The 16,945-nt window shown below is 32.7% G+C and overlaps 1 protein-coding gene across 1 annotated transcript; it reads left to right on the top strand.

Moving 5' to 3' along the window:
- The first annotated feature begins 376 nt into the window (after positions 1–376).
- LOC140694166 (heat shock transcription factor, Y-linked-like) lies at positions 377–2,189 on the top strand. Its single transcript, XM_072957568.1, has 3 exons — positions 377–913; positions 1,386–1,536; positions 1,914–2,189. Exons 1-3 carry the CDS (start codon positions 659–661, stop codon positions 2,072–2,074), a joined length of 567 nt encoding a protein of 188 aa, XP_072813669.1. The 5' UTR covers positions 377–658; the 3' UTR covers positions 2,075–2,189.
- The last annotated feature ends 14,756 nt before the right edge of the window (positions 2,190–16,945 follow it).

Raw genomic sequence — 16,945 nt, 5'->3', positions numbered from 1 at the left:
CAAAACTTTAAAATAATTTTACTTATTTTTTTCATATTTATACTCTGTTCACCAATCTGCGGTAAATTTGTGTACAAAAGGAAGGAGATTGGTTTCATTTCATAGACCCCAAATTAAATTATTTAAAAAGACTTCGTGGGGAAAATATTTCCACATCACACTATAAAAATAAACATCCTATATGTTTCATTTTAACTGGATGAATGAGATGGAAACACTGGCTGAATGTTCCACTTGGGTTGCTAGGAGACCTGTCATTTTGTGATGTCACAGACACTCAGGTTGAGAACCAGTTTGATGGCCTAACAGTTTAACTTGCAGGCCTGCTAAAGCAGCATTTGAAGCTGCAGTGCTCAAAATCATGCAGATTAGAAAAGTAGCTGTAGAAAAATTTTTTGAGATGGAGCATATTTCTTCAGAAATTCAAAATTTGTCTCCTTAAGATGGACCAACTGGTTCAGGAAACCCCGGTAGATCTCTATTGTGTGAGCAAACATTCTCTGTGCACTTGGACTTGTGGTCTGTGATTTAAGAAAATGTTTTTCAGACTTTGTCTGAAGAATCCTTGATAAAAAGGCCATGTTACACACATTGTGTCTCTGAACCAGATGAAGATAATGATTTTCATACTCTGACATTCCCAAGAAAACTCTGGAAAATGGCTCGGAGTGACCAATTTAAATCCATCTTGTGGGATGATAATGGAACTTCCATAGTGATTGATGAAATTGTCTTTAAGAAGGAAGTTTTGGAAAGAAAGGCCCCTATCAGAATATTTGAAACTGGAAGTATGAACAGTTTAGTTAGACAGCTTAACCTTTATGTGTTTAGTAAAGTGCAGCAGAATTTTCAAAGATCTGCTTGTCTAGCTGACTTTCTGGAAGAAGAAAAAGAAGTCTCTGTTTCAAGCAAGGTATTCAGAAATTTTAGTTACGACTTAGTAACTTATGCATAAAATTTTATTCTGTACATCAATCAATGGCAATATAAATGTAAAGCTTGATTTTGAAAATTGTATAAAACTACCAAGTTTAAAATCCTTATTTTTTCTGAAAATGAGGACAGTGCATTAACTATTCAAGATTATGAGAAACTTTGCTTGCAACTATGAATCTTATCAGAAATCTAAATAAAGGTATTAAAGCTGCTTTTAAAAAGTGGCATTCTCTGTTACTGCAAATGCTGACGTCTTAAATTTGATGACTATACTATTTAAATGTGTATTTTCCAAACAAGGAACTTTAAAATATCGTCAGCAATGTTCATATTTTGATGATATTATCTTTGACTTGTAAACATGAAATCTGAGGTTTTATAGGTTATGCTTATTGTAGTCTTGTATTTTGGTTTAAAATATTACTAAAATCTTTCTTCTTCGGTTGTAGCTGCAGATCTACCATAATCCAAATTTTAAAAGAGACTGTCACCAGCTTTTAGTGAGAATTAAAAGAAGAGTTGGGATTAAAAATGCCTCTCTGGTATCTTCATTGCCTCAAGATATCAACAAGAAGCTCTTTAAAGGAGGGGGTAATATTGGTAAACATAATTCTGATTTTGTGGTTGACACTATTGGAGAAAGTGAAATTTTACCTTCTCCAAATTTAAACATGCCTCTAATAAGGAAGCCCTCTACTAGCCACATAATTGGTGATACAACTACCCCGATCAGAGGTGATTTTTCTCCTCTATCATCAATGTCAGTTAGACAACCAGAACAAATTGCAGTGGATCAAAGTGTTATTTTAAATCAGTTGACCACTGTCCATGAGCACTCTCAAAGCAGCTACACTGAAGCAAATGGCCGTGTTGTGAACTTCATTACAACTACAAATTCTACTCTCATTACAGCATCTTTTCACCCATACACAGCAATTATTTTGGACTGATTGTGGATCCTTCTACTTTTCCAAAAGATATCACAACATATCTGCCAATGAAGGTCATTTCTAAACTTCAACCAGGGAGCAACCCACGGTTTCCAGTGCCAGTGACATCTGATACATCAGCTACCTCTCTTTCAAGGCCAACTCATCAGACATCTTCAGTTTATGAAAGTCATCCTAATTACAACTGATCTACCAGAGGACTACCAGATTATGCAGGATAACAAAGATTAAAATTGATGTTGGCAAATATCGACAAATATCTGCAATTTTCCTATTTGAACAATAAACATAGATGTGTACATTTATTATCCTTTTTTTAAAATGGATTAATGAGTTAAATGGGAGACTAAGTTACCATTTAAAGAAAAAAAGAGATATTTGATTGATATGATCTTTTGATTGAACAATATGGGTGTTAATTTAAATAATTTCTGTAAGGAAAAGAAATAAATGGAAGAATTTGTAAGAAGACTAAAACATGGAGAGAGGGAAAATTACTAAGTTGTTTCTGGTTCATCATGGAATGTATTAAATGTGCTTAGTTAGGACATGTTGGAACAGGATATAAATGCAGGAACCGGCACAGGGATCATGTCATCTATGGTATCATAAAAGTCACATGATGTATTCTCAGATGGCGAATTCATCATGTGGTAGAATTTAAGAAGTAATTTTATCTATGGTCTTCTTTGTGCTGTTTTCAAAGCATTCCAATTGGTGCTTTCTTTTCCTCCACTCAAGAGTCTACACCATATTTTCAAGTGAATATTTTATGTTTCATTTTTGTTCCAGCCAAAGACAAGCTTACATCCTCAGCGTGGCACATAATGCTTTTCCAAATCTAAGCCCACAAACTCAACAAAGTTTTGTCATTTCATTATAGATCTGGCATCTGACTAATTTAACATATCCTTATGTTTCACTGTTTCTGGAGATACATCCAGGCAAATGCTTATGAACCATATTAAATCCAAACTCAGAACATTTTCTCTAGCTCATCCTTGGGCAAAGGATGTCCTCCTTTTACCTATTTAGATTTTTCCAGTCTCAGAACAGAAATCACCTCCTCCAGATATTTTCTGTCAATCCCCCTTTCCTTGTCTAACTTGGATACCAGCACAGTAAGCACAGCACATGACACAGGATGCATTTTAGTATTTAGTGAATGAAAAATTCATGTTGACTTTAAGCAAAATCTACTTTCCTGAAACAATAAAACTCTCATGGTTTTCAAACTGTTTCGTTATGGTCTACTCTTCACCACAATCTTGCTCTTTTCATAGCCCAAGGACTAGTAACTCAACACAGTAATTGGAGGTAGGTACAGGAGACAAAGTATTATTTTCTTCTTAATTCATGCATCCAGAGGCATAAAGCATTCCATTCTCACTTGCTGGATTTTTTCCTGTCACTTCATCATCCATCCACCTCAAAATAGCTGATATTCTTCCCTATAACAATAACTATACTGTTTTCTAATTAATTGACTTCTTAGAATCAGAGTTTTGTCCAGAAGAGACCCTGCCATTGCAAACATTTAATGTAGATTTATACACCCCAAATAACTTGTGCCCCTTCTAATACTCACACAAGAAGTATCTTAGAGGTATTAGCCCCTTGGTTGGGGTGGTCATATTCAGTAACTAAATTGCAATCTAAACTGTGTGGACTAAAAAGAGGTGAGGGTGGTAAAATTAGAAATTTGTGCAACTGCAAGAATACCAAATTTTTGCAGATATTAGGAAATATAAAATATTCATTGAAGACTTTGTCTATTTCCCATTAATTTAAAATAAAAGGTGAAGCATTTTCAGAATTTGAAATGAGCTGAAATTCTGGAAAAAGTGTAGGCAAGGTCAGGAAGCCTAAGGCATCTGCTCACAATCATGCAGCCAGTGTCAGCTGATAAGACTGGAATGGCAACATTGAGTCCTGAAAATGTGTCACCAGTTGTGAAGAAATACTGTGAAAATCTGGAGAATGGTCAAATTGGCCAGGGTAAGCTCTAGCAACATCCCACCAATATGAACTTTACCAAGAGAAGAAAAGAGCCCACTTGCAGCAGGAGATCTGTGTCTGGACAGCAGTGAGTGTTCCTATAACAGAAACATCAAGCTTTAAAGTTTGTCAGCTCAAATCTCATGGTGGCTATGTTGTTGCTTACATTAGTCTGGGGTTCAGATGGGCTGGTTCAGCAGCTTGTTTCCAGCTCTCTTATCACACAGTGGGTCTTATTGTGATCATCATAACAAGGTTCCACACTGATTAGTCAAAAGCTACAGTTTACTTTCAAAATTAGAAATCCTAAAGAAGTATATTGTTTGTCCATCTCTAGTTTTCTACCTGAGAAATCTAGACTATTGGCAAAAGTACAAAAGTTGGCTGGTGCTTTGAAAAATACTCTCTGAGCTCTGCCCACTGAATTCTTCCCACTAAATACTACAAATCTGTCTACCACTCTGTGTGTGTGTAAAGATGGATTGTAAAGCAGTAACTAAGTTTGTCTTAGTTGAGTCATCAGTGAATTATTCCTCTGCACCTGTCAGAATGTCTGTGAATTAAGAGTTTCACTGAGCCACCAGATTTTCTTCCAAACAGGGAGAGGTAGATTATATTTCTCCCAGTACACTGTTAACTGTTCATTGAATCCCGAGCTAATGCTAGGGCCAAGCCACTAAACCCTTGAATTGGACTGAGGCATATACATTCTCCAATCCCCGGAGCCCATCACAGGACTGTGTCTCCTTTTTAATTTAAGCTTATGTCCAAGAAATTTTCTTTTAATTCTCATTGTTGACATGACTTATTTTGGCTTTTGAACACCCGTTGACTAGTTTATAGAGTTTGAACTGCTGATGTATTCCCGTTCAACTACAAATACCAATAACCTTTCTTTCGTTGGACTACCTGGAATACAGTGAGCATAGTCATTATTTTGTAAGCAGTCCTCAGTCCTGATAATGCAGAACATTCAGAGTTCTTTGCCAGCACTTGAGCGAGGGTGTTTCTTGTGGATCCCAGGGATTATCTTCACATCCCCTAATGCAACCATGAGAAAACACCATATTGTTATCCAAAATCAAGTTTTTGTCAGTATTGCATTCCCATTGCAAAACAGTTAAGAATTGTAGGAGTTCTGAGATTTTACCATGCTGAGATTTTTAGCAACCTATCATGTTCCTTTCTTAATGATGTTGTTGGGGAGATGAGACCTTTGGTCAGAGACAGTGATCATTATCACTAACAGCAAAAGCAGCCATGGTTAAATTTATATCCATTCCCTAATCTCAGATGAATACACAGAGTGAAATTTTGATGCCTACAGAATCAGTGGGCTGTTATCATGAAGAAAGTTTAAGGCATGGTAAAACACTATTTATATTAGTATCTTTATGTATAATTTATTAGAATCACTTATTTATTAGTATCTTTATCTAGGATAAGTCTATCATGACTCAAGATTACTTGCTGCAAGAACAATCATGAGAAATGACATGGGAAACAATGAATATTGTCTTTCCATTTTTCCTTCTGCTTTTATTGAGATATATTTGACATAATACATTGTGTAAGGTTTGGTTCACAGGGTAGATATTTGAGCTACATGTATCATAAAGTAAATATTTTAGCAACTTTAGGGAGAATTCATTATCTCATTTAAATACAATATTAAAGAAACACAATTTGTCTTTTGGTTGTGATGAGAAACCTTAGTGTCTGCTCTCTTAACAACATTCATATATAACATAAAACAGTATTAATTTTATTTATCATGTTAATACGTAGCATCCCTTGAACACGTTTATTTAACTGCTGGAGATTTGTATCTTTCGAATGCATTAATGTAATTCTGCTTTCCCAACCCCTGCCTCTGTTAACTACAAATCTGTTTTTTTCTATAAGTATGTTTGTTTATTTTTGAAGTGTACTTTAATGTATAACACTGTGTTAGTTTCTCTTACATAACAAAATGTTTGCAAATTTTAATACATTTCAAACTGATTACAATAAATTTAGTTATTATATGTTGCTATTTAAAGATATTTCATAGTTATTGACTATTCCCCATACAGGAAATTTCTTGTCCCTTACTCATTTAATTTGCAACTGGAAAATTTTCTCTCTTAGTTTTCCTCAACTTTTTCTTTTTCTTCGCCACATTTCCCTCCTTCTTGTGAACAACCTATTTCTTTCTATATCTATAACTCATTTTCTCTTTTGTTATGTTAATTTGTTTTAAATTCCAAATATGTGTAAAATAATTTAGCATTTGTCATTATCTATCTGACTTGTTTCACTTAGCATATTACACTCTTGGTCCACCCATTTGTTGCAAATGGCAAGAACTTATACATTTTAGAGCTGAGTTATAACCCATTGAAATTTTATGTGTGTGTGTGCATATATATATATACAGTGAGCATATATATATACATATTTAGAGTGTATGCATATATATATACAAATATAGATAAATCTTTAGTTAATAGATGGTTAGATATATACACTATAAACAGACATTTTTTATCCATCATTTTTAGATGAGTAATTAATTTTCTTCTATTACCTCGCTATTGTAAATAATGTGGCAATGAATATAGGGTTGAATATATCTTTTCTGATTAGTGTTTTTATTCTCTTGGAATAAGTATCCAGATATGGAAATGTTGGATCATATTTCATTTTTAATTTTTATATAAAATTCCAGAGTGTTTTCCACAGTGGCAGTACAAATTTACATTCAGTCAAGCCTTGGATCAGGGTTCTTTTCCTTACATCCTCACCAATATTTATATTTGTTATCTTTTTGATCATTGTCATTCTGACAGGAGTGACGTAAAATCTCGTGTTTTGGACTTGCATTTTTCTGATGGTTAGTGATGTTGACCATTTTCAAGTGCCTGTTGATTACCATTCCCCCACTGTATATTCATTTTTTGTAAAGGGCTAAATGACCATAACTGTCTGATTTCATTTTTAGGCATTCTGTTGTATTCCATTATTCTGTTTGTTCTGTGCCACTTCTATATTCATTACTGCAGCTTTGTATTATAGTTTAAAATCAGGGACAGTGATACTTCCTCTTTGTTATTTGTCAAAGTTGATTGTGTTTTTAGTTTGTTTGCTCTGTTTTGTTTTGTTTTCTTTTCTTTTTTAGTGATTTCAACTCTTTTGTGTTTACATGAAAATTTAAGATTTATTTTTTGTAAGTGTCTGAAAATGCACTTTGTATTTTGATAGGCACTGAATGTAATTTGTGTATTTTCTTGGCTAGTAGTGTCATATAAACAATATTTTTCCTAATATATGAACACAGTATATCCTTTCATCTTTGGTATCTTCAATTTCTGTTATAAATATTTTATAGTTTTTCTGAGTACAGGTATTTTACCTCCTTGGTTGGATACATTTCTTGATTTTTTTTTGTTTTTTGTAATGCAACTGTAAGTGACACAGTTACCTCACTTCCTCTATCTGTTAGCTTGCTGTTAGTGTGTAGAAATGCAAGATTTCTGTATGTTAATTTTACATTCTGAAATTTTACCAAATGCATTGATAAGCCCTATTAGTTTTGTGGCGTCTACTTTAGGATTTCTGTTTAAAGTATTTCATCTGCAAACAGATACTTTTACTCCTTTTCTGAAATAGCTATATTTTACTTACTTTTATTTTGGATAGCTATGGCTAGAATTTCCAATACTATACTGAATAACAGTGGTAAGAGTGAGCATTTTTGTCTTCTTCCTTCTCTTACAGGAGATGATTTCAGCTTTCAATCAGTGAGTGTCATGTTAGCTGAATTTTTCACATATATGACCTTAACTGTGTTGAGGTATGTTTCCTCATGCCCAATTTGAGGAGAAATTTAATCATAAATAGATACTGAATTTGTCAAAATATTTTATGGCCCTTTTGAGGTGACCATATAATTTTTATTTTTCAATTTGTTAGTTTGGTGTAATTTTTATTTTTCAATTTGTTAGTTTGGTGTATCATATTGATTAATTTGTGGGTAATGAAACACTTTTGCATCCATGGAATAAAAGGGACTTAACAATACTGTATAATCCTTTTACTATTTCTTTTGCTTTGCTAACAATTTAGTGATGATTTTTGCATCTATGCTTATCAGTAGTATATAACCTTCAATTTTATGAGATATTTGTTCCTCTTTTAGTAGTAGTGTGATACAAAAAGTTGGGGTAGGAAGCCTTATTTCCTCTACAAAATTTTGGAATTTTCTGAGAAGTATAAGTAATAGCTCTTCTCTAAATGTTTGGCAGAAATCACCTGTGAATTTGCCTAGGCCTGAAATTTTGTTTCTTGGGAGATTTTGTTTAACTACTTATTCAATTTCATTAGTGATTATCTGTTAATATTTTCCATTTCTCACTCCATCCTGGAGAGTATTTCTTTCTAAGAAATTGTCCGTTTCTTCTAGGGATTCCATTTTAATTGTTATATAATTTGTTGTATCATCTTATGATGCTTTCTGTTACTTTGATATAAGCTGTAACTTCTCATTTATTTTGGAGCTTTTTAATCTGTACTCTCTTTTTTGCTCATGAGTCTCGTTAAAGTTTATCAGTTATATTTATCTTTCAAAAGCAATTATGTAGTTTGATTAGATATTTCTATTTTTAATCTTTATTTTTTTATTTCTGTTCTGACCTTCCAGCTGTCTTTCCATCTACTAACAAGTTTCTTTATTATTTTTCTTCATCTTTTGTTTGTAAGATTATTTTATAAGAGTGAGATGTGACTTATTTGTATAAGTGGGATTATTTTGCTCTAAGCATCCCTATAAGTACTGCATTTGCTATACCCCATGGACTTTGTTTTTGTGGTCATGTTTCTTTATGTAATTTTTCTTTGATTTATGCAGCAATCCATTTGTTGTTTAATATTCTATGATTTATCCTCCACAATTTACAAGTTTTCTCAGGTTTCTCCTTGTAGTAAATTTCTATTCTGACAGAATCCATATGTTTCTTCACAAAAAAAGGAGAAAAATGATTAAATGTATACAAAATTGTGAAAGACCCAAATTTTATAAAATTATCTTTGGATAATGAACAAAGCTGTGGGTATTATCCTTTCTGACTTAAGAATATACTACAAAGTTACGGTAATCAAAACATCAAAATATATCACTAAAAGAGTTACATAGATTAATGGAACAAAATAAAGAGTCGTAAAATAAACCCACACTCATATGGTCAGTTAGTCTACAAAGAAGGAGGCAAGAGTATGCAATGGAAAAAAGGCAGTCTCTTCAACAAGTAGTTCTGGGAACACTGGACAGTACATGTAAAAGGAAAATGTAAGAGCACTTCCTCCCATGTTATACAAAGTAAGACAAAAATGGATTAATTTCCTAAATGTAAACATGAAATTATAAAATTTCTGACCAACAACAGGAGCAGAACTGCCTTTGAGATAAATCATAGCAATTTTTAATTTTGATCTATCTCCTAAGTAAAAAAAAATAGGAAAATTAACAATAACAGTTTTTAATTTTACTGAGGAAATAATAGGTATAATATGTGATATAGGGATTCCACTTCTTGTATAAGTGTGAAATGCAAAACCTTTTGCATAGCAAAGGAAACATTCACCAAGACTTACGACAACACACAGAATAGAAGGAAGAGTTTCAGACAATGAAACCAATAAGCTATTACTATCCATAATGTATATATAGCATATTAGACTCAATATTTAAAAAACAAAGACCCCCAACATAAAATTAGTTGAATGATCTTCATTGAAACTTTTCATAAACAGACATGTGGATGATTTTCATGCACATAAAAAGAAACATAACTTTGTTATTAATTAGGAAATAATAAATCAAAACCAGAATGAAATATAATCTCACAGCAATCAAAATGGCTCTTAACAAAATGTCTACAAATGACAAACATTAATAAGAATGTCGATAAAAGGGAGCCCAGTTACACTGTTGGTGAAAATATAAATTGATGAATCCACTATTATAAAAGTGTGGACAGTGCTCAGAAAACTAGAAATAGAAGCATTATATGCTGCAGGAATTCCAGTTTTATGTATAAAACTCAAAAAAAAATTAAATGAAAACATTAACTTTAAAGGATACATTACCCCAAATTTTCTTAACATCATCATTTATAGTAGCCAAGGACAGATGAACAACTCAACTGCCATCAACAGATGATTTTCTGAAGTAGATGTGAGTTATAGATAAAATAATAAATACTTCACCATTGTCAAATTAAAAAATAAATTTCTGCCATTTGGAACAATGTGACTGGACCCAGAGAGCGTTGCACATAGGAAAATAAGTCATACAGAGAAAAACACTCTATGTTGTCACTAAAATGGGGAAAATAAAGTTATAAGAGAAATAATCATAAAAAACCAGGAACAGAATCACATATATATGTGTACAGTACCATGAAGTGGTTTCCAGTGGGGAAAGAGAAGAAGGATGGAGAAGACATAAATGTTTAAGTTACTAGTAGTAAATTAGAGAACCAACAGGGCAATAATTACAGCACAGAGAAATATTTAAATAATTTAATTGATATTAAAGAGATTATAGGGATATATTATAGAAAAATGCACATGTAGGTGGGAGAAACACTGAAAAAAAGAACCCAGGAAAATCAAAATATTTTGTAGTATTATGATATTAGGGGAGGTAATTTGTTCACTTTCTTTACTGTTCTTATATTGTCCTTTGTAGAATTTAAGCTTTTAATTGAAAAAGTATATGCTTTTAAAAGTGACATATGTTTAAATTATTTTTGTCTCTCCCCTTAAATCCACCGTCAGTAGAGAGTTCACATCTCAACAAAAATAACAACACAAAACAATACTCCAGAATACATGTGAACAGGTGAAGTTTGGTGGACTAAAACACACAAAGGTGGCTGGAGTGAGGGAAGAGCAGATTTGGTGTCTGCAACCATGGCCCCCTGACTAGGATATCTGAGTCCACAAGTTCAGAGAACCCAGTAGAATCAGGGTCTCAGTAGTTCACACAGTTTCCACCCCCAACTGCACTAGTACTCATGGTCATATGTTGCTGGGAGGGAGCCACAATGGAGACAGAAATTCCATCTTTCAGACAATCAGACATCCATGACACTGTCCCTACTCCCCATTCACAGTGGTGGAAACAAGATACCTTGCAACACTGGACATAGCAAAGGCACTTGCCTGATTCCAAATACCCACCTGTGTTTATACCTTTCTTCAATGTGTAAACTGAGTCTCAAGGGATATCAGAAATAAGGAAGGGTTTGCTGTCCCAGTGAGAACAGTGGCATTAACTACCAGAGAAGTCTAAGAAGTGACAATGAAAGCACATCTTTTATCCAGACATTAGCGACTGGAAAGTGCCATTTTGAAATATTATCAGAGGTAAATCAGGTAAGTAAAACCAAAAATTGTGCAATATTGCAAACTACCAGAAAACAAAAGCAAGGACTCCAACTCCCAATCTGTTACTTAGTGTCATCAGAGCAATAAATTTTCAAGATCATGACCAATCACAGTAAAATTATAGGGCATGCACACACACAGATACACAGACACAGACACTGACACAAACACAGTCACACACGCACATGCACCTGTGCACACACACACACACACACACACACAATGTCAACCTTGCAGCAAACAAACTTAAAGTCATAGTATATTGCCATATAACTAATAGAGAATCCGAATAGGTGTCATACAGAAACTCAATACAAAAACAAAATACTAAGATAGTAGTTTAGTGAGCTCAAGAATAAATGAAATGATGATAAGGAATACATTACCAAAGAGATTGAAACTATAAAATAACCAATTATTGTTTGAGGAACAGTAGAACTTAATAAATGAGATGAAGAATGCAACAGAAAGCATTGGAAGTAGACTGTCTTTGTGAAATAGAGATTAGCAAACTCACCAATACAAAACAAGAAATGATAGGAGAGGGCTGAGATACAAGATATTAAAAAGTGAGGAAATTCAACAATAGCCATCAGACTTCCCCAGAAAGTGCACATTAGAATGGAATCCTGGAGGGAGAAGAAAGTTAGAAGGCAGCTGATGGTTTATTTAAAGAAGTAATGGTTGATAAATTCCTGAACCTGTGTAAGGAACTGATATACAATTCCATGAGCCAACAAAACACAAATAACTTTTAGAGAAAGGGACCTCCTTCAAGATACATCATATGCAAATTGGCAAGTCAATGACACAGAAAAAATTTTAAACACAGCCAAAAATAGTTATGATATTCTACAAAGGAAACCCATCAGGCTCTCAGCAGATTTCTGAGAAGAAAACATTGGCCAATGTTAAATAAAATTACATTTCTTACTACTGAATTAAGAAATAACTAATGCAATAATACTTACACCATTATCACTTAGATATAAAGTGAAAATAAATACTTTACCAGACAAACAAAACCTGAATGTGATGAAAAAAACAAAACCGACACACCAAATAAGAGGTGTAGAAAAGAATTCTTCTAAGAAATATAAAATGGCAAATATATGCAAAACATTGAACAAAATGCTAAGGAGATACCACGTGAAAGTTGCAACAGTTTCTTTGGGTATGTTTTGAAATGCTACTATATTATATAAATAAAAAGAGAGAAAAATAGGAGTACAGGGGCAATAAATATAGATACTTCAAACTGGTAACTTGTTTACAAAAGTAAAAGAAATAATTTGAGTCAGTAATCATAAAAAGAAAAGAGTAAAAATAAAACAATATTAAAGGAAGCTTTTATCAGCTGAAAAAGGACTTAATTATACATGAGATGTTTTATTTTAATTGAAGTACAGTAGATGTACTATATTGTGTTGTTTCAGATGTACAGCATAGATATTCTAAGAACTTTGTAGATTATATTGCATTATGTATTATTACAATGATTGTAACTTACAAGTATTTTAAGCTATTGTGCATAATTCCATGAACTATACAGATTATCAATGTTACTTCTCTCTTTAATTATCCTACTTTGTATCTGTCAATGTTCTACCATTAAATTCTCTTTCCCTTCACTTTGTTAAACATAAATTTTTTCCCATATCTTTGAGTCTGCTTAAGTCTTCTCTATCTAATCTCTTTACCTATCCATCATGTCTCTATCTATCTATCTATCTATCTATCTATCTATCTATCTATCTATCTATCTATCTACCTATTTATCTATTTATCCATTTATCTATCTGTTTGTCTATTTATCTATCATGCATTATCCTTCTATCTATTTATCTGTCATCTATCAGTAGATAGCTATAGATAGATATACTCAGTTATTTGTTATACTTTAGATTCCACATATAAATTATATTATATAGTTTGGTCTTTGTCTTAGTTACTTCACTAAGCACAATATTTAGTAGGTCCTTTCATGATGCTGAAATAGCAATGTATTATAATTTTTCATGGCTGAGTAATATTTCATTTTATATTTATAGAAACATCATATATTCTTAATTCCATTGTCTACTGTGGACACTTTGATTGCTTCCATGTCTTGCATATTATAAACAGTGCTGTTGTGAACATTGGTTCTTCTCAATTTAGGTTTTTTTCCCCAGATTTTTTCTTGGAGAGTTATTTCTGAGTCATATGGTAGTTAACTTTTTAGTTTTTAAACAAATCTAAATACTGTTTTCCATATAAGTTCCAACAATTTACATTCCTACGAAGAGAAAACAAAATATTTGTTACCTCCACACTGACTCCAACACTTTCTACTTGTAGAATTTTTGATAATAGACATTTGACCAGTTTTAAGTGATATCTCATTTTGATTTTGATTTGCAATTATCTAATAATTAGTAATATTGAGCAATTTTATCACTTGCCTGTTACTCATCTGTAAGTTTTCTTTGGAAAAATATTAACACAGGTACTTTGCTCTAGTTTTTGATTGGTTTTTTTTTTCACCTTGAGTTGTGTAACCTAAATCCATGTTACATCAATTAACCTACATCTATTAACCCCTGGTCACATGCATTGTTTTCAAATATGTTCTCCAATTACACAGGCAGTGTTTTCATTTCATTTATAGTGTCCTTAGCTGTGCAGAAATTTTCAAGCTTGTTTAGGTCCCACTTGCTTATTTTTCCTTTTATTTCTTTTGCCTTAGGAGACTGAGATAAGAAAATATTCCTATGATATACATCCAAAAGTGTATCACCTATATTCCTTTCTAGCAGTTTTATAGTATCAAGCCTTTCATTTAGGTCCTTAATAAACTTGGAGTTTATTTTTGTGTATGATGTCAGGAAATGCTCTCATTTCACTGTTTTACATGTAGATGTCCAGCTTTTAGTACACCATCCATTGATGAGATTGTCTTTTCTCCATTGTGTACTCTTGCCTCTTTTATCAAAAATTCATTTCTCATAGGTGCGTGGAATTATTTCAAAGCTTCTATCTGTTTTATTTTTCTGATTATATCTCTGTGCCAATGCCATGCTCTTTGTATTGCTTTAGCTTTGTAGTATAGTAAGGTATCTGGGAGGGTTATACCTCCAGATTTGTTGTTTTTCTCAAGATCTTTTTGGCAATTTTTAATGGTTTCATGTAAAACTTAGAGTTATTTATTTTCTGGTTCTGTGGAAAATACTACAGCTTCATAACAGGAATTGCACTAAATCATTAGGTTTCTTTGTGTAGTATGGCCATGTTTGCAATATGAACTCTTTCAACCCAAGACCACATCTTTCCATTTCTTTGAATCACTTTTAATTTCTTTGTCAATGTTTTATTATTGTCAGTGTTTAGATCTTTCACATATGTGGTTACATTTATTCCAGATATTCGGGGGTATGGGGTTTTAAATATTATTGCTTTTAACTTCCATTTTATGGTATCTCATGATTAATGTGTAGAAATGCAAGAGACTTCTTTACATTAATCTTGTACTCTGCTCCCTTGATGAAATTATTTGTTGTTCATAATAGTGTGGAGCCCTTAGGACTCTCTATGTAGATTGTTATGCCATTAGTACTAGTGACAATTTTGCCTCTTTCTTTCCATTTTGCATTTCTTTTACTTCTTTTTCTTTTCTTTTTCCTTTCTTCTATTATTGTTGAACAGACATGGTGAGAGTTGGAATCTTTGTTTTGTTCCCGAATTTATCCATACAGCTTTCAGCCTTTTCCCCGAGTATTATAAATTGTTATAAATGGCCTTTAGTATGTTGAGAGATGTTTCCATTGTACTCACTTTCATGAGAGTTCTGATGATGAACGTATGTTGAAATTTGTCAAGTGCTTTTTCTTTGTGTATTGACATGGTCTTGTGAATTTTGTCCTTCCTTTATTAGAGATATGTCACGCTGATTGACTTGTGTGGGTTGAACCATCCTTGTGAATCTGGAATGAGTCCAACTTGTCATCGTGTATAATCTTTTCTATGTATTGCTGGATTCATTTGTTGATGTTTTTGAGGATTTTTGAATGTATATTCATCAAGGACATTGGATTTTCATTTTCTTTTTTTTGTTAGTGTCTTTGACTGATTTTGTTATCAGGGTAATGATGGCCTCATAGAATAACTTTGGGAATTTTCCTTCCCCCTTCATTTTTTAAAATAGCTTGGGGGAAAGAGGTTTTACTGAAAGCATCTCGGCATTTTGTTCAAGGGGTGTTTTAAAATTGTAGATTAAATTTAACTTATACTGATTACTCTTTTCAAGTTCTCAGTTTTCTTTTTATTCAGTGTTGGCAGGCTGTACATTTCTAGAAATTTGTCCATTTCCTTTAGGTCATCCAGTTGGTTGTCATGTAACAGCTCATAGTGCTTTCATAATCATTTTTTGTATTTCTGAAATATCAGATGTTATTTCTATTGTTTCATTTCTTATTTTGTTAGGGTACAGTCTCTGTATTTCTTGATAAGGCTGGCTAAATATTCACCTGTTTGTTAATATTTTTAAGAAAACATAAAGCTGTTGATTTTATGATTTGTAATTTAATTTTCAACTTTTATTTTATTTATTTTCAACATAATCATTAAAGATTTCTCATTCTACTGCCTTTGCATTTTGTTTGTTCTTATTTCCTCCTATTTTGTGCAGTATGTTTGGTACTTTCTAAGAGGTTTTTCTTCTTCCTTGTGGAAGTCCTGATTTGTTCTCAACTTCCTTCTTAGATTTGTTTTTGCTGCATCCCATACATTTCACGAAGCTCTGTTTACATTATAATTTGTCTCCAGGTATGATTTTATAACCTCTTTGATTTCACTGCCCCTTTGATTTCATCATTGACCTTTCTTAATTTTTTTTAAAGGATGTGGTTTGGCTTTATGTTTGTGATTTTCCTATTCTTCTTTCTAGTGTTGATGCACAGTATCATACTTTTGTGTATGGAAAACTACTTGCTGTAATCTATATTTGCTTAAAGTCCCTGAGGCTCATTTCATGACATAATATGTGGTTAATTCCTTAGACAGCATCCTGTGCACACTTGAAAATTTATGTGTTCTGCTTTTCTGATGCAGTGTCCAATAGATCACTTAGGTTCAAATGATCTAATATGCTATTAAGACCTCTGTTTCCTTACAAATATTCTTTCTGGATGATCTGGCCATCAGAATAGTGAGGAGTTAAACTCATTTACTATTGTTGTTTTATAATGAATTAAATTTTTCTTGTCTACTAAAATTTCTTTTTATATCTAGGATCTATGGTGTTTGGTCCTTATATAATTTAATGAGTGTAATACCCTATTTTTTTGTTGATCTATTTTTCTTTATATAATCTAATATTTTTTTTCATTTTGGCCCTTGTTTTAAAACGTATTTTGTATGAGTTCAGCACTGCAATCTGCACTTTCTTGTCATTTCCATGGAATATCTTTTCCATTTTTTCCAGACTATGTTTATCTTCCACCATAAAGTGAGACTTTCTTTGGGTGAGGCAAAGATGGAGGAGTAGAAAAATGCTCATAGCTCACCCTTTCCACAAATGCACTCATATCCACAGACCCACTCAGCTAACCAAAGAACCTGCAGAAATCTGACAGATCATTGTCCTCTTCAGT

Source organism: Vicugna pacos, unplaced genomic scaffold (assembly GCF_048564905.1).
Source record: "Vicugna pacos unplaced genomic scaffold, VicPac4 scaffold_20, whole genome shotgun sequence".
NCBI lineage: Eukaryota > Metazoa > Chordata > Mammalia > Artiodactyla > Camelidae > Vicugna > Vicugna pacos.
The sequence above is the reverse complement of the archived record's forward strand: the minus strand, read 5'-3'. Positions and strand labels throughout refer to the sequence as shown.

Bases quoted from the DNA above. Each gene is read 5' to 3' on its own strand.
- LOC140694166 (XM_072957568.1), top strand. From the start codon at position 659: ATGGCTCGGAGTGACCAATTTAAATCCATCTTGTGGGATGATAATGGA. The intron at 914-1,385 runs GTATTCAGAAAT...CTTCGGTTGTAG, and splicing joins AAGTCTCTGTTTCAAGCAAG to CTGCAGATCTACCATAATCC. The intron at 1,537-1,913 runs GTAAACATAATT...CTTTTCCAAAAG, and splicing joins TAAAGGAGGGGGTAATATTG to ATATCACAACATATCTGCCA.